Here is a 22,736-nt window from a genome sequence, read left to right on the forward strand (position 1 = left end):
ACCTAAACTCCTCATTTAAATGGCTAATTATTTGGTCCCGTGCCACTAATGACACGCTTGCCATTGATCCTCCGTACCTGTTCTAGGTATCCATTAGGCATAACGAAGTCCTACGAGAAGAAATTCCAGTGAAGGCAATAAGGAAGAAATCTGCTTTCAGTTAGATCTATCCGTGAACTTACTATAGTGTTCTGAGACAAGTATTTCCTGAGAACGTGTGAGTTCTTAATTAGATTCAAGTTTTAAAAGAAACAGCATTTTTAAACATCTGTACATGTACATTTAATAAATTTGGCTTTGACTTCACCAATGGATCATTGCCACATATTTGCTTCCAGTAGGTCAATATGATGTATAGGGCAGCTGGGCATAACATTGGTTAATTGGACTGTCTCGTGGTTTTTAATTTCATGCACAACATGCACAGTGCACAGTTAACGACAAACAGATCACTTCAACATGCGAAACTGTCTCAAGCTTCGAGAAGGCTGCAATAATCCCTAAAAAAAGGCAGATGCTGGCATGTTTATTGTCGAACTATCTTATTAATGAATCATAGTTCCACAATATCATGAATTGTCTGATGCCAGGTAGGACACGGAATCGTCGTGAATGGGTACTTCCGTTTCTTTAATTAGTGTTGACCGGTGCGCTCCGAGTAATTCTTTCGTTACATTCCATGATAAAGCTCGACATGAAAGTTTTTTATGGACTGGTCCATCAACTATACACTTGTCAATCAGACCGCAATGCAGATTGATACTGATATTAATTAAGAACGCAACTGATAACGCAAGAATGACAGGCTGCCAATAGAACACCACGTACAGTTGGCGGAACCAGTACCTCTTTCTTTTATTATTATTAAATTATTGTTTGCTTTTCTGCTTTCTTGGGCTGTCGTGTCAAAACAGTAACTATTTTGGGCATAACGTATTCCCTCAATAGATCAACACCGAATAGGGGTAACTTCATTGAAAAAGAAGCTCTTTTATAAAAATGCACATTTATTTTTTAAATGGACAAGTAGAAAGGGTTTTAACTGACAAGTACATTCATGTCCACTAAAGGTGGCAATAGCTTTCACTAAATTCATATTGGTCTCCTAATACATAAAGGACATCACCACACAAGGTTTGAAAGTGAAATCAGGACGGCATCTGGTTACTACATTCATCATTCACAAACAATCATATGCGATTAGTGCGACACTGGGGGTGCACTCAGAATTACCTGATATCATGAGCAAATGATGATGTCAAGGCAAACATCGACAACTGGTTACCCGACAATAGCTTCTGACACCCGGCATGCAGGTGGACGACATGTAACGAAAGAATTTTGTTTGTCAGTTACTGTTTAATCGTTCATTAATCAGCATCATTCAGTAAAGGGGGTGCATAATTCTTGGTCAGAAGGGTACGTGACTGACGCTATCATACAAGGGATGGATGGAGGGAGTGAGGGGGGGGGGGGATGGATTAATGTCAAAACGAAAAGAAATTATTTGGAGAAATGATTTCCATCTATACTTCAAGTTACCTTACAGCGTGTCGGAGACTGCTGCGTAAACACCGTCTCCACGTACGAGTACACCATGACTACTCTACCACGCAAATATTTTGGGTTACACTCGTCTGGTATGAGAAGTTCCCTGGGGAGTCCATTGAGGGCCGAACCGCACAATAGCCCTGGGTTCGGTGTGGGGCGGCTGTGGTGTGGGTGGATTGCTGTGGCCTGTTGTGGGGTTGTGAACCACTGATGGCTGTGGCGGGACGAAGCCTCTCCGCCGTCCCCGGTTCAATACACACACACAATACATGCACAACACATGGTGGGCAGCACACTGTTGTGGTGGACAGGGAGTTGTCGAAGACAAGTGACTGTAGGTTGATACAAGACGATATAGACAAAATTTCTGGTTGGTATGATAAATGACAGCTCGCTCTTAATGTAGAAAAATGTAAGTCAATGCGGATGATTAGGAAAAACAAATCCGTAATGTTCAGTTAAAGCATTAGTAGTGTCGGTGTAACGTTCCGAAGCGATATGTAATGGGACGAGCATGTGAGGACTGTGGCAGGGAAGGCGAATGGTCGACTTCCCTTTATTGGAAGAATTTTATTAAAGTGTTATTCATCTGTAAAGGAGACCGCATATAGGACGCTGCTGCGACCTGTTCTTGAGTAGTGCTCGAGTGTTTGGGATCCGCACCAGGTTGAACTGAAAGAAGACATCGAAGCAATTCAGAGGCGAGCTGCTAGATTTGTTACCGGTACGTTCGATCAGCGTACAAGTATTACAGATATGCTTCGGGAGCTAAATTGGGAATCCCTGAAGGAAGGAAGACATTCATTTCGAAGAACACTGCTCAGAAAGCCTAGAGAATCGGCATTTGAAGCTGACTGTAACACGATGCTACTGCCACCAACATACTTTTCAAGTAGGGACTACGAAGATAAGATACTAGAAATTAGTTCATACGGAGGCGTACAGACAGTCGTTTGCCCCTCGCTCTATCTACATGTGGAACAGGAAAGGAAAGGACTAGTCGTGGTACAGGCACCCTTCGCCAGGCACCGTGAGGTGGCTCGCGGGGTATGTATCTAGATGTAGATGTAGATGAATTCTGGCTACAAAGAAACCACGGAAAATCATTAAAGCCACCAGACAGAATTATTGCAGCCTCTCTGATTGTACATGAACAAATTTTAAAGGCATGAAGGATCCCACTAAAATTTATTTTGAGACTGGTTAATCTAGGACACAGCTAATGATGGGAACATGTGGTTGGAGACCACTCACAAAGAAATCATCATTAAATTCATAAAATCAACAGATAAAATTGATACAGTCTCATCAATATGCAATTAAACAGACTTTTAACATAAGAAAAACCACCAGAAATAATAAATTGGACATGGTTAAACGGGAATACCACAAATTATGGGACACATGACCGAGTTCCTCGTCCAAGCAAGGAGCCTTAATTTTCAGAGCAAATCACCAACATCATGAGATTTTATAGTTGATACTACACGTAACAGCAATAATTTCAAATGAAATTAGAATGCAAACTCATGGTTGACACCCGACCTGGACATGACTACGTCCCCCCTTTATAATTAATCTTCTAAAACAGCAGCAATTAAACTCTGATTAAAGTGAAGCTGAAATAGCGTTTCCTATCACTGACCTCTCCTTGTACCTTTACCCGATGAGCGTCATGGCACGTCCGCGCACTTCGCTACCCAGTCCAAAACGGCGGGCCGCAGAGACAACGGTTCCCCTTTCCAACTCAATGGATGTAGTGGGTTCTCATGAGCTGTGACCAACATGTTATCTAACCTAGTGACTTCGTTACCTTCGGCTCAAGGTTCCCTTTGCAGAATTTTACCACACAGGTTAGGATGGTACTATTTCAGTCTACTCCCTATGGTTAGCTCTAAGCTTCCCTATCATTATCTAATTCTCACCTGCACACATTCAAGCATCAACACATAGGAACTGAAACGGAGACAAGGAAAAAGGAGTGACTTATTAATTAAACACAAATAGGTACATCTTTCTGTCCATTACGCGTTATCTATACAGCAGGAGTATTATCATTCAGATACTAATTAACAATAACAAACTAGGATCGTGTGAAAGTTGCAAATAAAACTAAACAAAATAAGAGATCCGCTTCAGGGGGAGGCTACTTTGGGTACGAAGATACACGGAAAACCCTTGTCGATAATAACACTACGATTTATCTTTGAAAATACTTTAAAGAAAGGCAAACTGACATTCATAGCACTTTTGGATTACCGAACGTATTTGACAGTGTTGACTGCAATACGCTCTTTGCAATTATCGAATTATCCGGGTTAAAATATGGGTAGCGAATGGTTGTCTACAACCTGTAGAGAAAGCATACTGCATTTGTAAGAACTGAAGTACGTTAAAGAAATGCGCTAGTAGAGAAGGGAGTGAGACAAGGCTGTAGCGTATTCTCCACACTATTCGGTCTGTACATTAGGGGTCCCGGGTTCAATTCTCGGCCGTACTACCACCTCTGAAAATTCACTTCTTCCGGTTTCTGGGGGAATCTAGTAAGACACTGATCACATGCCTAAACAGAGCAATCTAAATCAAGTAACACACATAATGTACAGATAACGCGGCTACTATCATCATTGGCCAAGGCTAGCTGGAAAGCCTTAGTCTACGCTTACTTATTACAGTCTATCGCAATCTACGGTACTTTACAACCCTGCTTGTTGTATGGAATTAGCCCGTACTTACACATAGGCAATCCACTGTACATACTTCTAATGTAGGCTGCTGTGGTGCCTTCGCAGGTAATTCATGTCAGTGTCTCCAATAGACTGCATTTTATAGTGCTTTTCCGCATGATCATTTTCAGAATCTGTAACATGATTAAAAACTTAGCGAGATGCTCCACCCAGTGATATGTGTCTATTTTCTGTACGTCTTTTAGTTTTCTCACAGTCATCCTCTGAAACCCCAGAGGTACGTAGAATAATCCCGTATTTGGGAGGAAAGAGGAAATGGAAGACGACAGGAATGGGAGCGGAGAAAGTGAACAGCATTTACAACTTCGGGGTGGACGAGCAACTAGGGACATATCATTTTATGCCAATTATTGTTTTTAATTGTCTTACTGTGAAGAACTAAGTCTGCCAGAGTACTCAACATCCAAGGAGTCATTCAAAGCAGCGACAAAACTTGCAACGAAACTTTCTCGAACGCCTTCCTTCAAAAAATCGTTTCCTTGCAGATTTACAGTATTGGGTATGGACTTAATCCTGTCTTCCACAGTAAGATTATCAATGGCTTCCTCAAGTAAATTTTGCGCATCTTTTATTGTGAGCATGCATTTTCTGGATGCCACCTTTCCTTTGACTGGTGTCAATTTATTTCCGATAGGGTTTTATTGGTAATGATACGGTGGCAATCTGAAAACCTCATGTCGGCGGCAGGGTGAATTAAGCCCATTGTTGCAACAGATGTCAACAATAAGTGTCTGTTTAGCAGTCCTCGTTTCGTACGCACAGGATTTGGTGGTCGACGCGCAGTGACCAATTTTCGTGCGAAGCGCTAGGTGAGTTGGTTCGTTTGTTCGGAAGGAGAAGCAGTCACCCGACGGCGTCGGCCACCTGTCGGCCGATAGGCGATGAAAGAGTCGAGGATCACGCTCTGCAGTCATTCTCTAACGACTTCACAGAAACTAATCGGTAAAAAAAATATTTTTGCTCTGCGTGTTTATATGTTAGGTCCATTATGATGTGGCCATCATTTCGTTAATGTTCGTAGTTATTTTGATATTTACGTGGAAGTAACAAACTGCACGAAATTCGAAAGAGTTTGCAATGAAAAATAGGAGTCGCTATGATTTTGGGTTTGGTGCATATTACATGATATGTTGATGTGAATGATATTTAGCTAACGTACTGAATTTTTCTTTAGACATGTATGAAGGTCTCTATCACTAATCTCGATAAAATTGATCTGATGCAGAACACTCATTTGCAATCGCGATAAGGCCCAAATGAAATATCCACAACATTCATCATGTTTCATTATCTGTTTTAGATATCTAGATGATATTTTTGCAAATGATAGCACGCAAACAGAAGAGCATTTTGCCGTATGGTTATGTAAAACTTCATTTTCTAGCTAGCTGTTCCACTAAATACAGACTTTTTCGATGAAAGAATGTAATTTCTAAGGGCCATCGATAGCTGGTGGAAAGAGAAATACTACTGGTTTTGGAACAACGTAAGCGAAGACATTACTCGTTTATTTTGTACCGATGATGTGCTTTTTCACAAGATATTGATCTTCGTTTTCCTCGGTTCCTCATTTAAGAAACTTAACAAAAAAATCTTTCAGAATTCTCTCGCAATTGCCTCCACAGTTGCGTTAGTGAGGCGAGACTGTGTAAACTCCACTATGTTTTGGCATAAGAAGCAAATTTTAAAATGGCAACAAAGAAATGTTTATGTTTTACCCAAAATTCGCCATTTGTGACACTTTTCTGGAAGTTACAAATGGTTAACAAGCCAGGCTACAATATATCGAAGCATTTTAGGCGGAATTCGTTTTAGATGCTAACAAAAGCATGGTGACACCAGATCTGTTTGAATGATCTCCATGCAAGTGTGGGCATGGAGGGGACGCTCTTAACAGTTACAAAAAATATGAGCATAGGCTTCAGTTCAGAAAGGCATTACCCCTCCAGCTCTCAGCATTTCCCATACAGTGCCTACCCACGACCCCCACCACTACCACTCTCCCTATGCAGGCCCTGTCATCTGTGCATCTTCTGGCCATGCTATTCTGTGCGGACTCTACCTGGATCCTGTCTGTGACATAAATGGCACTTTGGCAACACCATGTGCATAGTTCACGCACCATGCCAGACTGGGCCAACAGCTTGCGGAGAAAAAGGGGAAGACGAGTGGTGGGACAACTAATGTTCCCCTCACAGTCATCATTTCCGTTGTTTCGAAAGATTGTCTCCAGACTAAAGACTAATACTAAAATACCATTATTTGTCGTATGTGGAATTTATGTCATTAACTTTGGCTCATTTCTTCAGACTATTCCACATTGCACAGAAGTTGAGTATTATAGATCACTATATTGGACTTTGGTATTACACACTCAAAATTTCTTTGACAAAGAAATGTGATCATATATTCATTATACTTTATTTGACAAAGGGATCTGATGTGGTGCAAATAGGGGTACTACACTGTCATCAAATTTTCTTTGACAAAGGTCTTTGACATCAAAGTTGCTTCAGAATGGCTGACAAGAACTTACTACTGTGCCCTGCAGTTGCATGAACCAAAACCGCATTGTATTTACATTGGGAGAGGAGCTTAAGAAAAGAAGAAGAAGTAGGACAAAGAGAGCATCATCCCAAATTTAGTCAAGATGATGATGATAGATGTAGTAAAGTCGCACTCACATCATGGAGGATAATTCAGATTTTGTTGGGAAAACCAAAAGGGTGGGAAATTCAAATTCAATAGTGCGAATATCAGATTTTGTGTGTTCGTCTTGAAGTGTGGAGGCTAACTGGCCTATTTTGCAACACCACAAACAGAGGCCACTGTCGTGTTGTCTGTTGATGGCTTTGTGAACTAGGCGTCTAGAGACCTCCACTCCCCACTCTATCTGGAAATTGGTGGGAAAAGGGCTCAATCTGTGCTGGGCTGTTGGATAGGATGGATATAAGTCTTTATTTTGTATGTAGTGCAGTATAGTGCTTACTAAAACAATATGAGTTGCCATTGATCGATTACTAGACAGTAGCTCCATCCAGTTGCGTCAATAACTGCTGGATGTGGAGTGGATATTTTCGCAGTTGGTTTAGACATGGAGAGTTGCTCCAGTCAGGTTAGGCAGTAGCCGTATATGGGGAGGATGGGTACTAATGCTGGGACAGCAAGCTATAACTGTAGTACGGGGAAGTAGCCTCCTGCTGACCCAAAAGTCAATAGCTGTTGCTGGGAGGTAATACTAATATTAGAACAGCAGCCCCATATCCCACTGCTCCTTCCTTTTTTTTTATTTGTTGACACTCTGTAAATCGAAGTGCCATCGTCGATGGCGATCCGGACTTCTTGGTGGAAGGTAAGTAGGTGCTTGAGTTCACTTTATTGTGAATAAACTTTAGGGGGTCAACTTCTTAGGGCCTGTATATCGGTCCATAAAATACCGCCATTTGGTATTATAGTACTCTTGAAAAAAGGGGGGAGTTTCTTGGCCATACCAAAAGAGATCCTGAGAGATCCAGTATGTTTACGGAGAAAGAAGTGTTTGTCCAAAGTGAACACCAGGTAAGTCACTGTTGACCCCTCCTCCCTCCGCAGGGAATATCCCGCCCACGCAGTCTAGAGTTGGTGGGCATCGAGGGGAGTTTCTTGCTGAAATAGACGGCTGTCGTCTTGGCGGAATTTGGTTGCACTTTAATGGTGTTACACCAAGCTGCTGTAGCATTAAATTGATCCTGAAGGCGTCGAATATGTCTTCCAATGATGAAAAAAGCCGTATCATCAGCAAACTGTTCAATTTTTACTCCTGTGACTGTCGAGATGTCTTTTACATAGAGATTAAATAGTAATGGGGATAAAACGAATCCTTGAGGCATCCCTGCGTGTAGCTGTCAGGTATTAGACGATTGGCCCTCTACTGTAACTATCGCATTTCCTCTTCGCCTGTAACAGTCATATATATGTATATGTTTCCTGTAGCAACATCATTTGAGAAGAAAACACACGTCTACCTATGTACGAATCGCAAGCAACATGGAAAATATATCATACGGTGCCTGAAGAGCTATCCAGCCGAGAAACCACGGCAGGTCAGAGGCCAGGCTAATCCTCGACTTCCGGATGCCCAACCACTCCTGCCGTCAGCCGTGGCACAATGCAGCCCAACTCGAACTAAATGCAGACCCACCCCTGACGCAGACTCCTCAGTTTAAAAAATCCGGAGATATTTTTTGTCAATACATCTCGAATTTCCGCATGAAATGTAGACTCCTCCCATTTAAACAAGTTATTTTCGAAGACGGAAAAAATCAGACCATACTTCTTTTGAGAATCCTGTATGGCACTATTACATAGGCTATATTTCCTCTAAGTATTTTATCAGTTAGAAAAATATCTTTTCCTTTCTGTTAAGTTCTGCATCACAGGACCAGAATATTAAACTCATTTTTGGCACATGAAGGAGTGCTAAGAGCATGCTCTACCTCTGACACTGGATACCTCCTCACTTTCGAACGCTCTCTTTAAGTAAGCAATGTTTCATCACATACGAAGGTAACAGCACAGAGAAGTTCTAAATATCATGTTTATACTACATATCCATTTATAAATTTGATAATATAGATGATTTTATTACGATGATCATCTCTACCTCTGTGGGTGGAAGTTAGAAATTGTTAAAAGATGCCGCCGCAAAGGAAAAACGCTTGATTACCAATCCAACTCTTGAATCATAAGCTTTGTACTCTCACCCTCGTTTCCACCCACCAGGTGGCATGTCATCGATACCGAATTGATAAGCTAATTAATTAAATTTTCTGTAGGGTCGTATTATACCCGCCAGGTATCCGTTACAGATGTCTCCATGACGTCTCAGTAGGTTTCCCACAGGCTAGGTTGTTACTTCCTCTGACGCCAAAATGGGCGGTAGCAGTCATTAAATACCAACACTAATTGCGTTATGTTTCTCGGTTTTGTTTTCATGCTTGTGGAAGTAACACATTAGGTTAGGTCAGGTTAGGCTAGGTTAGGTTAGGTTACGTTAGGTTTGCCAGTGTCGCAAAAGTTGTCCAATCCTTCTCCGAAGGACTGGGCTCTCACATGTCGTTGGGGTAAAAACTGGGGCGTTGAACAAATATGCTTCCTCTCTTCCCTCCTGCACATCGAAAAGTTCTGAGATGTGTTATCAAAACATCCCAGAAAGGCTAACACAGTGAGCAGTAACAAAATACGTGTCTACTGACCGCCACATCCCAAACATGTACGAATCTGCAGACCTAGGATTCCCTCAGAATACAACCCTATCGAAGGATTCCTATTGGCTCCCATCAAATTAGTGAGCGGATGAACCGAGAACTCTAATTGGAACTCCTGGAGAGAAGACGATGGCCAGCCGCTGTGGCCGAGCGTTTCTAGGTGCTTCAGTCCGGAACCGCGCTGCTGCTACGGTCGCAGGTTGGAATCCTGCCTCGGGCATGGATGTGTGTGATGTCCTTAGGTTAGTTAGATTTAAGTAGTTCTAAGTTCTAGGGGACTGATGATGACCTCAGCAGTTTAATCCCATAGTGCTCAGAGCCATTTGAACCATTTAGCCCATAATTTCCTCGCAGCAATCACTTCACGAGACATATCAGATGTTGTAATATGTTTGCCCGTAACACTTAGAAGAAACTGTATAGAAATCACCTCTCGACTCCACTTTCGTCACAGTGTCGTCGACCTGTCGCATTCTCACGAATCTGCCAGTCTTCGATATATGGTATTTGAATCCATCTGATTTCGACGAGTAAGAAATGTCTCCCGCCAAGTTACAGAACCCTGCTAATTCTCTCAAAATCCCATCACGTTCCGATAGCACTGTTTCGTTAGTCAGAAGGCTTACATGTAGAGAGCTAACACAACGAGCAAAATAGCACATTACCTTAGAAGTGGAAAATCATAACTGTGCAGAGTACATGGAGACCACACAAAGAAATTCAGAAGCATAACACCTACAATTCATCAGTATCGCATGACGGTCTATAAATACACTCTGTACAAGTCCTAATCTCCTTTATGATGTTCCTATGTTTATCACACTAGAAATAAGACAGTGCAGTGGCGACCGAGTCTTTGTAGACAGCACAGTGTCTCTCTTTCTCTCCCCTCGGGATTCTTGTATCGTCCAGTCAGGTAAAACTAAAATCTATAAAAAGAACTTCTCTAACTTTACCTGGTAGTTAACACAATAACATTTTACCTCATCTATCTCTTCCAGTGTTTCAGGAAACAAGTCCTGTCTGCATGTTGACATCACCAATATGTGATGATCTCATTAAGTATATATGTAATGGTCCACTGAAGCAGGCGACCAGTGATCAAAGTCTCTTCCACGGACCTGTTTAAAGTTTTCTTGTCTGTACTGGAGGATAACCACACTGGTTATGTAAAATGAAGCTTTCTGGAGGTGTGGTAGCACCCACTGTTCACACCTGATCATGGTTCAGAAATTATACTATGCTCACATCAGTCCAATGAAATGACCTTCAGCAATGGTGATCCCTCTTACAAGAAAACAGACAATTGCGTAGCATTGGTGTTTGATGTGAGAAGTTACATTCCATGCTACACTAATTCCATAAACAGGACAACTGTCAAGAAAACGTATATGTAGGGTTTACAGAAACTGACGAACACCTGTCACTAACTTAGAACCATTGCAGTTATGAAACTGAAGACTCGATTTATGTCCAATATGTGGCAGAGAATTGGAGTGCTTCACACACATCTTCATTCGTCCAGAAGAGAGTGTTGAAAAAGGCTTTCCATCAATGGAAATGATTCATCACATATACGTTGGAACCCCTCTGCTAATTGTGGCATGGAAACTTTTGCTGTTAACGATTGCAGGAAGATAGCACTCTAAGTCACACACAGAACACGCAGTTGTATACAAGTAAATCACAAGTTGTACCACACAACTGATGCACCCTAGAGAACAATGGGAAAAAATGGTTAACTACATGATAAATGACTTACAGCAACATCTCCCTCTGTCTGGATGTCAAAGGCAGGGCTGCAACTAGCCCAAGTCAAAATACGCTGTGTCACATGGGAGGAGTTGGGTGGGTGTGAAGGGGGAGAGGGGAGGGTGGAGGGAGGGAAGTTTTGGAGGGATGGGAGGTTGGGAGGGCCAACAGCAGCCTCTGGTGGTGGTGTTTTGAACTACATCAGTTGGTCTCCGAACCAAAACACAAAAAAAATTATATTCCCACAAATAAATTTCAATTTCCCACCATTTTGATTTTCCTGTTATTTTTATTTTCCCATTATTTTGATTTTTCCGCCATCTTGAATAAATATGGCAGTGATGCAAAGTGGGGTGATGCTCTCTTTGGCCACCTACTAGCATACTTAGATGAATACATGGTTTTCACAGAGAGATGCTAAAAGCATCCAGAAAAATCTCTTATGGCAACTGCAAGTCAAGGATGTAAAAAGTCTTGCGAAAATTGCTTGTGTATGGACGAGAGTGCATTTCAGTCCTGTTCAAGAAAAAAACTTTTCAATTATGAAGCATTAAACTCATCTCAGAAATACTATATCTGCAATGCTATTTCTTCTTGCTACAGAAGAAAGCTACTCTTCGTTATAGCACTCGAATACTGCAGTGCATATTGACGAACTTGGTACCAGAAATGTGTGAAGCTATTTCTAAAACACTGAAGGAAGAATGTCTGAAGGAAATTAACTGTTAAGTACATGCCATACACATTAGGAATTTTGTTTTCTACAAAAGTAGTGGGTTTTCACCTTTATATCTCAGGAGTACATCGTACACTGTACTTCATGGATAATGGTCTCCACAACTTTCTTATAGCTTCACTTCTTATTATTTAATTTTTGTGTTCGAGAGGCAGCAAGGTATATAGTGCTTCATCTGCCCCGTACGTTTCCATCAGTTTCGTTGCAGATGCAACGCACTATATAAATTTCGAAGCCACGCAGATAAACGTTAGATGTCAGACATCTGCAACGATGCTACCGCTCCCAGTGACTACATTTCTGCTTGCGATAAACAGAAGGCCAACATTTTCTTTGATCTTATGTGAGACGCGGCGCCGAAATTGATGAAAGAAAATTGGACCAATGTTTAAATTTGACAGAGTTCCTTATTATGCTGTAAAATTGTATTTGACGAAGAAACTGTGTAAAAGAAAATTTGGAAGTGTAACACAGGCCTCAGTTCCTGCTGACGTGATTCAATAGTCTTGCAGCCACACTCGCATGTAGAAGTCTACTTTAGGTGATAAGGCTGCGTGTGACGAATAGCCTGACATACGTTCAAGACTTGGAACACCGTTTTTCGGCGGGCAAGCGCGTGGTTGCGGGGTTTAGAGCCGGCGCAGGGCTCGTCGTTAGGGGAGATGCGCGTCCAGCGGGGGTGTTATGGATGGCGGCTGGCCTGGTGACGTCATCGGTCTTCTGGGCTGTGCCGCGCGCAGCACTCCCGCCAAGACAGGACATCCATCACCCGGGCAGACGCCGGCCCGGCTCCAAGGCCGTCTGGGGAGAGAGCGACCGAGGGAGGGAGGAAGGAAGTGGGGGACCCGCCGATTGCCACACACCAAACACCTGTCGAGGCTCTCCGTGCCGGCACAAGGCGTTTGTTGACAACGAGATGTGGTGCATGGTGTAATTCTGTTTCCTTTGCAATCCCTTTTTGCATGTCTTCAGTCAGTCAGCACCTTTCTTCTTCATGGAGGAGAGTCACTCCACTAAAGTGAGGGGAGAGGAGCGCCTCCAACTTGTGCCCTGTCCATGACAAAATTAATTATAATTTTCCTTCTGAGGCTTGACTGTCAGGGCAAACGAATTCGTCGTTTGGTGTGGGGGTTCTAAACTCGTGAATTAAGAGTGGACAGGGGTTATAACACACGAAGAGAAAGGTTATCATTCCAATAGTCATATTTTAGAGCCAGTATCTTCCACACTGGCAAGAATAGCCTAAAACGGGTCTAACTTCTCTATCTTCAGTCTGACGCTATCCAATAGTGACTGGATTGCTTAAGGGGGGTAGGACGTCAAATGGGCTGACTTGGAGCAGGAGAGGCACCACAGGACATTTTAATTTCCACTCTCTATACTTTTACAAGTAAATTCATAAAACTTTGTCAGCATGACCAGGAAGGATTCAGGATTCACACTCGTAACAGCGGAAGTTCAAAAACATAACAAAATAATTTTTTACATGTGCAATTTCATCATTTTTTCACTTACTGTTGTCTGCATTTGTTGCTGTAGGTACACTTTTCCTCATAAGTAAGAGAGACTGTTCAATGAATTTTGCACAGCATACAAACCATACTTACATGTGTCTGATACTCTAGAATATATTTAATTTATGAAAAAATGAATGAGCTGTTACGTTTTAAACTTTACGTTTAGAAAAAATCAAATTTTGTAGTTAATTATCTGAATTTTTACCACAGTTTTTAATAGATTTGAAAAATTCTAGAGTTTTATACACCTTTAAGTATGGTTTGTATGCTGTGCAAAATTCATCAAAGAATCTCTCCTACTTGTGAAGAAAAATGTACCTATAGCAACAAATGCAGCCAACAGTAAGTGAAAAAATGATGAAATTCGTATCTAAAAAAATATATTTTGTTATATTTTTGTACTTCCACTGCTATGAGTGCAAATCCTGAATCCTTCCTGGTCATGCTGACAAAGTTTTATGAATTTATTTGTAAAAGTATACACAGTAGAAAATAAAATGTCCTGTGGTGCCTCTCCTGCTCCAAGTCGGCCCATTTGACGTCCTACCCTCCTTAAGACGGTATTGCAAAAGTTAACGAAACTTGTAAATCGTGGACGTGATACTACTTTCGACTGTAGCTGGCAAATATGAGTGAAACTAATACTCTCCCACGACGTCTAGACTTATAGTGTTCTGACCACATTGGTTTACTATAACGTCACAGGTATTTAATACTTCAGCAACAAACGTGTCGACAGTACCAACTGGCTGGCCCGAATTGATTTGTATCATGTCCTTTTTGACACTCTGCTTAAAACAAGAAGTCACAAATACACTCCTGGAAATGGAAAAAAGAACACATTGACACCGGTGTGTCAGACCCACCATACTTGCTCCGGACACTGCGAGAGGGCTGTACAAGCCATGATCACACGCACGGCACAGCGGACAAACCAGGAACCGCGGTGTTGGCCGTCGAATGGCGCTAGCTACGCAGCATTTGTGCACCGCCGCCGTCAGTGTCAGCCAGTTTGCCGTGGCATACGGAGCTCCATCGCAGTCTTTCACACTGGTAGCATGCCGCGACAGCGTGGACGTGAACCGTATGTGCAGTTGACGGACTTTGAGCGAGGGCGTATAGTGGGCATGCGGGAGGCCGGGTGGACGTACCGCCGAATTGCTCAACACGTGGGGCGTGAGGTCTCCACAGTACATCGATGTTGTCGCCAGTGGTCGGCGGAAGGTGCACGTGCCCGTCGACCTGGGACCGGACCGCAGCGACACACGGATGCACGCCAAGACCGTAGGATCCTACGCAGTGCCGTAGGGGACCGCACCGCCACTTCCCAGCAAATTAGGGACACTGTTGCTCCTGGGGTATCGGCGAGGACCATTCGCAACCGTCTCCATGAAGCTGGGCTACGGTCCCGCACACCGTTAGGCCGTCTTCCGCTCACGCCCCAACATCGTGCAGCCCGCCTCCAGTGGTGTCGCGACAGGCGTGAATGGAGGGACGAATGGAGACGTGTCGTCTTCAGCGATGAGAGTCGCTTCTGCCTTGGTGCCAATGATGGTCGTATGCGTGTTTGGCGCCGTGCAGGTGAGCGCCACAATCAGGACTGCATACGACCGAGGCACACAGGGCCAACACCCGGCATCATGGTGTGGGGAGCGATCTCCTACACTGGCCGTACACCACTGGTGATCGTCGAGGGGACACTGAATAGTGCACGGTACATCCAAACCGTCATCGAACCCATCGTTCTACCATTCCTAGACCGGCAAGGGAACTTGTTGTTCCAACAGGACAATGCACGTCCGCATGTATCCCGTGCCACCCAACGTGCTCTAGAAGGTGTAAGTCAACTACCCTGGCCAGCAAGATCTCCGGATCTGTCCCCCATTGAGCATGTTTGGGACTGGATGAAGCGTCGTCTCACGCGGTCTGCACGTCCAGCACGAACGCTGGTCCAACTGAGGCGCCAGGTGGAAATGGCATGGCAAGCCGTTCCACAGGACTACATCCAGCATCTCTACGATCGTCTCCATGGGAGAATAGCAGCCTGCATTGCTGCGAAAGGTGGATATACACTGTACTAGTGCCGACATTGTGCATGCTCTGTTGCCTGTGTCTATGTGCCTGTGGTTCTGTCAGTGTGATCATGTGATGTATCTGACCCCAGGAATGTGTCAATAGAGTTTCCCCTTCCTGGGACAATGAATTCACGGTGTTCTTATTTCAATTTCCAGGAGTGTATTATTACGTAGGTCTCTGCAGCTGCTTAGTAGCTAGCGTTCTTCGTGCGACGGAATGAGATGAGTACTGCAACACACTCATACACTCATGTTCACCCTCACAAAACAATACATGCAGTTAAATACGTACATAGATACAAAATACATAAATGTTAGAAGTTCTGTTGTGTTATAATTACTGATTCTTAACTCTTCGTTATTGAAAGCGAATATGTGGACAAATAACTTAGTTGTGTTTGGTGTAATCGTCATGCAAATGTAAACAAACAGAAATGTTTTATTTATTTAGGATCGTAAGGACCAGTGTTTCAAACATACAGTATGCATACATCATATTTATCTAAGAAGTAACAATTTTAATATGACAACTACTGTTATAATAATGATAAGTGTCTGAAGTGGTAGTGTGAGTAAATTATACTGATTATGAACCAATAAAGTTAATTCTGGCAGTACTTGTACTACAGCAGCTGTTGCCACTAATAGTGATGATAATAATAATAACAATAATAATAATACTAATAATAATGACAACAACTGTGACAGTAATAATGACAATGATAGCGGGAGATGTAAGAAGAAACTACAGGTGTACAAAGTATATGTTTTCTGATACAGCGAGTTCTGTGAAAAGGAAATTTAAAGAGACTGCATCGACTAAGAATACTGGGAACTGAGGAAGATATGGTTGGAAAGAGGGATGTAAAAGGGACCTAGAGCATGCAGGGACAATGGTAAACGCCGGCCGGAGTGGCCGTGCGGTTCTAGGCGCTGCAGTCTGGAACCGAGCGACCGCTACGGTCGCAGGTTCGAATCCTGCCTCGGACATGGATGTGATTGATGTCCTTAGGTTAGTTAGGTTTAATTAGTTCTAAGTTCTAGGCGACTGATGACCTCAGAAATTAAGTAGCATAGTGCTCAGAGCCATTTGAACCATCTTTTTGACAATTTGTTCAAATGGCTCTGAGCACTATGGGACTCAACATCTTAGGTCATAAGTCCCCTAGAACTTAGAACTACTTAAACCTAACTAACCTAAGGACATCACACACACCCATGCCCGAGGCAGGATTCGAACCTGCGACCGTAGCAGTCCCGCGGTTCCGGACTGCAGCGCCAGAACCGCTAGACGACCGCGGCCGGCCGTTATTTTTTTTTTTTTTTTTGACAATGGTAATCATTATTGAAGCTTTAGCAGATATCTCAATACCTGTCTTCTAAAGCTGTAGATGTTATTTGTTTGATATGCGGGAGAGTGTTCCAGAGTTGGGTTCCTGCTATTGGGAAGGTCTTCGAGAAGGTGACTTATCGCTGGAGTGGGACAGAAAGGATTTTGCTCTGAGGGGAACTGGTGTTTCTGTTGTGTTGTTCAGCCAAGGGCGTTAAGGTCGAGGAGATGTATGAGGTATAGTGTTCATTGATAACACAGTAGAGAAGACACAGAGTATGGAAATCTCTGCGCTTGTCTACATGCAACCAGAATAGCTGTTGGGTGGGAGGAAGCTGAGGTAGCGACATGTTTAAAGAATAAAGCACCCGCTTAAATTTCTTATTGGAAGGATTACTGTATAAAAAATTTATATTAGTGTCACCAAATATAATTATATGCGCATACGTCGATTCAAGACTTGAAAGGGCGGTTTCGAAGCAGGAAGACCCGCCAATTTCAAGAGGTTTGTGGAGGGTATATATTGGGAACTTTTGATTTTATCTGTATGAACATATCCATTTTTCTGATGCGTATGATATTGGGCGAGATATTCAAATTGATCATAGTAACAAAATGTTGACCTTCGTAAATGGATGTTGCATATGTCAATGAGAATCCTAACCATAGGTAATTAATTGTAGTATAGATTTACACTTAAATGCAGTGAATGATATTGTCATTTTTGTATGAACTGTAAATTCATTTTTTTTTCAGCTAAATGTGAGCTTCTGTTATATTTCACAACAACTCCTATCTTTAATATCATATGTTTAAACAAAATATACTGTCACTTATTTCGTATACAATGTCCGCGTAACTTATTTAAACAATGATTCCAGTTTTACCTTATTCACAAACTCGTACACTTGCACTGAACCTAATATTGAGCATGATAGCAGCTGTAGCTGCGAAAGGGAATGCTATAACTGTCAGTTTAACTGATGTGCTGTGCAATACTGTCACTTATTTCTTAAAGGATATGCTAAATCTGTTCAGAGCTTCATAATTGCTCTGGCATACCGTTTTGTAGCAAAGCAAATTGTTAATAAACCTTCTAACTGTTTCCAAATGGGAGGCAGGATGGAATGTGTCGGGTTAGTAAATTTATCAAACCCGGTGTATGCACTTCTAACAATGAAAACTGCATAGGTTAAATAGTGAACCGTTTGTTTAGTGTTTCTCATTCAGCATAAATAACTAGAATCGTTGGCCCTCACACTGTTGGAATACACATTTGAAGATAAATACACAGTTCAATGCACGGAACAATATTGGTCAATTTACATAATAAACAATATCACGATGAGCAGTTACAGCAGTTCTCAGGAAGATGACCATCACACAAAAATGGTTCAAATAGCCCTGAGCTCTATGGGACTTAACTGCTGTGGTCATCAGTCCCCTAGAACTTAGAACTACTTAAACCTAACTAACCTAAGGACATCACACACATCCATGCCCGAGGCAGGATTCGAACCTTCCACCGAAGCGGTCGCGTGGTTCCAGACTGTAGTGCCTAGAACCGCTCGGTCACACCAGCCGGCCGACCATCACACACCTGAAGCCATTGTGCCAGCCCAAACCAACAGCTTCGCTGTAGCCTGGACCACTGCCCTTGTCCCATGACCAATGGACAATGAACTTCAAGGAAAACGGCAGGGGAAATTACCATTCGCAAGCTTTTGTTTAAGGGGATATCATCCTCCGAAGAAGTAAACCACTCATCCTGGCACATAGGTATGAGGCACATGATGTCAGACAGCGGAACTGCATGGACTACTGCGAAATAGAGGTCAGTATAGGATCGCTTTTACAGCCAGTTCTTCTTCCATGACCTCTTCCACTATGCGACCTTTGGGAATCTCATTTGCTTCGCCGTTGGGTGTTGATGTGTTGGGGAAAATGGCTATAGAAAAGAAAGTGGCAAGGGATGAGGCGTTGGTAACATTGTTCGTCAGGTTCATCTGCAGAGACCCGTACGGCCTGGGAGACCCTTCCAAAAACTACACCACCACTACCAGCATAACCCCTGCTTCACGAGAACACGCAAACCTCTCTGCCCGCACCATCAGTACTACGATGAGTGTTCAGTATATGGTTCTGAGCACTATGGGACTTAACTTCTGAGGTCGTCAGTCCCCTTGAACCTAGAACTACTTAAACCTCACTAACCTAAGGACATGACACACATCCATGCCCGAGGCAGGATTAGAACCTGCGACCGTAGCGGTCGCGCGGTTAGAGGCTGTAGCGCTTAGAACCGCTCGGCCACCCCGGCCGGCCAGTGTTCAGTATAGACTGGAATAATAAAAAGTACGCACAATGGCAGCGACTAAAGTGCTTCAAACTACGATTTTCAAGAAAGAATTTTTCACTCTGCAGTGGAGTGTGCGCTTATATGAAGCTTGCTGGCAAATAAAACTTTGTACCAAAACAAGACACGAACTCGGGACCTTTGCTTTTCGTGGCATTTGCCTGCGAAAGACAAAGGTGTTCAAGCTCGAGTGTTGGTCAGGCATACAGAGTTAATCTGCCAGGAAGTTTCACGCTACAGGTTTGTGTATAAAAGTGGCTTATGTGTTCATGTGAAAAAAAAAAAAAAACGTGTCGAGTGACTACAGCTAGAAACAAAACGCAACGAGAAAGTTAGGAATTGGGTTCATCGGTTCTTTTATGGCATTACGCGGTTGTCAAATACAAACGCTAACTAACTTTCCCGTGCTGACACAACTGGAAAGGATCGGACGCCCGTAGTGTCCCGGCTGGAAACGGGACGAATGTGAAACACGCGGAGGGCGTGGGTGAGAGAGGAGCGGTAATTTCCCCCGATAACTCAGGCGGCGCTGAATGCGACCCCAAATCACACGGACGTTTCTCCGATAAGCGAGACACATTCAGGACGCTTCCGCGCCATTGGACAATTTAATAACGGCCGCACTGTATGCTGTGTGTTGCGGCTGGCGGACCCGTGAGTCCAGCACAGGGCAGCACCAAACAGCGGGGCGCGTTTTGTACGCCCAGTTGCGAACCGGCGTCTGGGTCTACTGCAACAGGGGTAAAGCTAGCGCAAGTGACGTATTAAGCTGGCAGCTAGGCAGCCATCTGATTAACACGGTACTGTTAGCAGGTGCTGGTTTCGTCTTGCAGAAAATGATGGAAGTTGTGTTAGAAAACGTTTTCCAAATCATTTATCTCCTTACGCGAATTATGAATCGCTGGCGAGTTGCAGAGACACACTATGCGTAGATATATGCTTAGATATATTAACGGCATAGGAGACAATCAGAGTAGCCGTCTTAGAGTGTATGCAGATGATGCTGTCATTTACCTTCTTGTAAAGCAATCAGATGACCAAAACGACTTGCAAAATGATTTAGATACGATATCTGTATGGTGCGAAAAGTGGCAATTGACCGTGAATAAAGAAAAGTGTGAAGTTACTCTCATGAATACTAAAAGAAATCAGCTAAATTTTGATTACACGATAAGTCACAAAAATCTGAAGGCTATATAAATTCAGCTAAATACTTAGCGATTACAATTACAAATAACCTAAATTGGAAGGATCACATAGATAATATCGTGGGTAGAGCAAACCAAAGACTGGGATTCATTGGCAGAACACTTAGAAGGTGCAAAAGATCTACTAAAGAGGCTGCTTACACCACGCTTGCCCGCCCTATTCTGGAGTATTGCTGTGCGGTGTGGGATCCGCATCAGGTGGGACCGACGGATGACATCGAAAAAGTACAAAGAAGGGCAGCTCGTTTTCTATTATCGCAAAATAGGGGAGATAGTGTCACAGACATGGTACGTGAGCAGGCCGGTATGGCGCTGCAGTCTGGAACCGAGCGACCACTACGGTCGCAGGTTCGAATCCTGCACCGAGCGAGGTGGCGCAATGGTTAGCACACTGGACTCGCATTCGGGAGGACGACGGTTCAATCCCGTCTCCGGCCATCCTGATTTAGTTTTTCCGTGATTTCCCTAACTCGCTTCAGGCAAATGCCGGGATAGTTCCTTTGAAAGGGCACGGCCGATTTCCTTCCCCATTCTTCCCTCACCCGAGCTTGCGCTCCGTCTCTAATGACCTCGTTGTCGACGGGACGTTAAACACTAATCTCCTCCTCCTCCTCGAATCCTGCCTCGGGCATGGATGATTGTGGTGTCCTTAATTTAGTTAGGTTTAAGTAGTTCTAAGTTCTAGGGGACTGATGATTTCAGAAGTTAAGTTCCATAGTGCTCAGAGCCATTTGAACCATGATACGTGAATTGGAGTGTCAATCATTAAAACAAAGGCGTTTTTCGTTGCGACGGGATGTCCTCATGAAATTTCAATCACCAGTTTTCTCCTCCGATTGTGAAAACATTCTGTTGCCACCCACCTACATAGGGAGAAATGATCATCACGATAAAATAAGAAAAATTAGGGCTCACACAGAAAAATGTAAGTGCTCGTTTTTCCCGCGAACCGTTCGAGAGTGGAACGGTAGAGAAAGCTTGAAGGTGCCTCTGCCAGGCACGTTATTGTGAATAGCAGAATAATTACGTAGATGTAGATGTAGATTTCGTCTGCTAGGAATGCCCCATTCTTTGGCTGCGTAGCGATGGAATTCTTGTAAAGCTCTGTCTCGTTGTTAAGTGTTTTTTCATTTTTACATGAATAATTTTGCGGCTGTCAGGCTGCAGGACTCAGATATGGGAGTCTCACATAGAGATCACGCTTCGTTACGAAATAAGCCTGAGCATGTGCCTAATACGCGTATGTTTCTTATACTTTTCAAATACTGAAGTTCTTCAATTGAAAAATAAAAATAGTCAGTTTGAAATAACAACAGTACAAGTCAATGTACTTTGTTTTATTATCCTTTTAGCACGTAACACAGTTCCCTAAAGATGACTAAACTCATCCAGTTCCGTATTAACACTGCCAGTACCAACCCATCTTCCATTAGGCGCATTACTTAGGGGGAAGATGTGCTTCATGCCCATCTATATAAAAACTGAAAAAAAACATAATACTTTAAAAGTTATGACTTTTATTAAAAACATACTTTTTAAATAGATACTGATGTTTAAGTAGGGTCCAGACACTGAAAATATCTATGAACACATTCTTAGAAATGTCAACGAACATCCAGTAACGTGGACTACCAACGAGGCGAGAGGGGAGCGAGGGAGGTGGTACTTCAAGCCCACCGTAAAAAAAAGTTTAAAAAATGCGAAATTCGTTAACTGTTCTTGAGTTTTATTCGCAGCATACTTTTTAAAGAGACATTGTTGTGCAAGTAACGTCCGGAACCTGAAAATGCTGAATATGATATACGTTGTGGAAAGTGATGTCTACGGAAAGGTTCCAGTTTATGAATCAAGTTTAACTGAAAAATTCAAAACATTTGTGAAATCTGGCGGAAGTATTCCTTATAAACAAGAAACATCTGTGACAAAATTTTGAAATAAAAAGTAACTGGTTGTATAACAATATTTTCAAAAGGTGGGTACAAAGATTTAACACCCCCCACCCGTCCATGGTATTGCGAAGGTTAAGAGTTATGCTTGTTTCACATTCACACAGAAGATTCATTGCTGTGTTGCAGTTACACATTCATTAAACAGGTAACAGGTAATTACTGATCATGAAAGCCTTTTCATTTACGTTCGACTATCAATATGTCAATACGTTACTGCACAACAGTTACTGATTCGCAAACACGGCACTGTTTCAACCGTAAATGTCATA

The 22,736-nt window shown here is 42.8% G+C and overlaps 1 protein-coding gene across 1 annotated transcript in view; it reads left to right on the forward strand.

Annotated features, from left to right (window-relative positions):
- Positions 1-22,736, forward strand: part of LOC126095461 (leucine-rich repeat-containing G-protein coupled receptor 5-like) — a 1,115,085-nt gene that overhangs the window by 103,024 nt on the left and 989,325 nt on the right. The window contains exon 2 of the mRNA XM_049910253.1: positions 17,973-18,090. Coding sequence (XP_049766210.1) covers positions 17,973-18,090 — 118 coding nt within the window. The remainder of the gene's footprint in view (positions 1-17,972; positions 18,091-22,736) is intronic.

Source organism: Schistocerca cancellata, chromosome 8 (assembly GCF_023864275.1).
Source record: "Schistocerca cancellata isolate TAMUIC-IGC-003103 chromosome 8, iqSchCanc2.1, whole genome shotgun sequence".
NCBI classification, from domain to species: domain Eukaryota; kingdom Metazoa; phylum Arthropoda; class Insecta; order Orthoptera; family Acrididae; genus Schistocerca; species Schistocerca cancellata.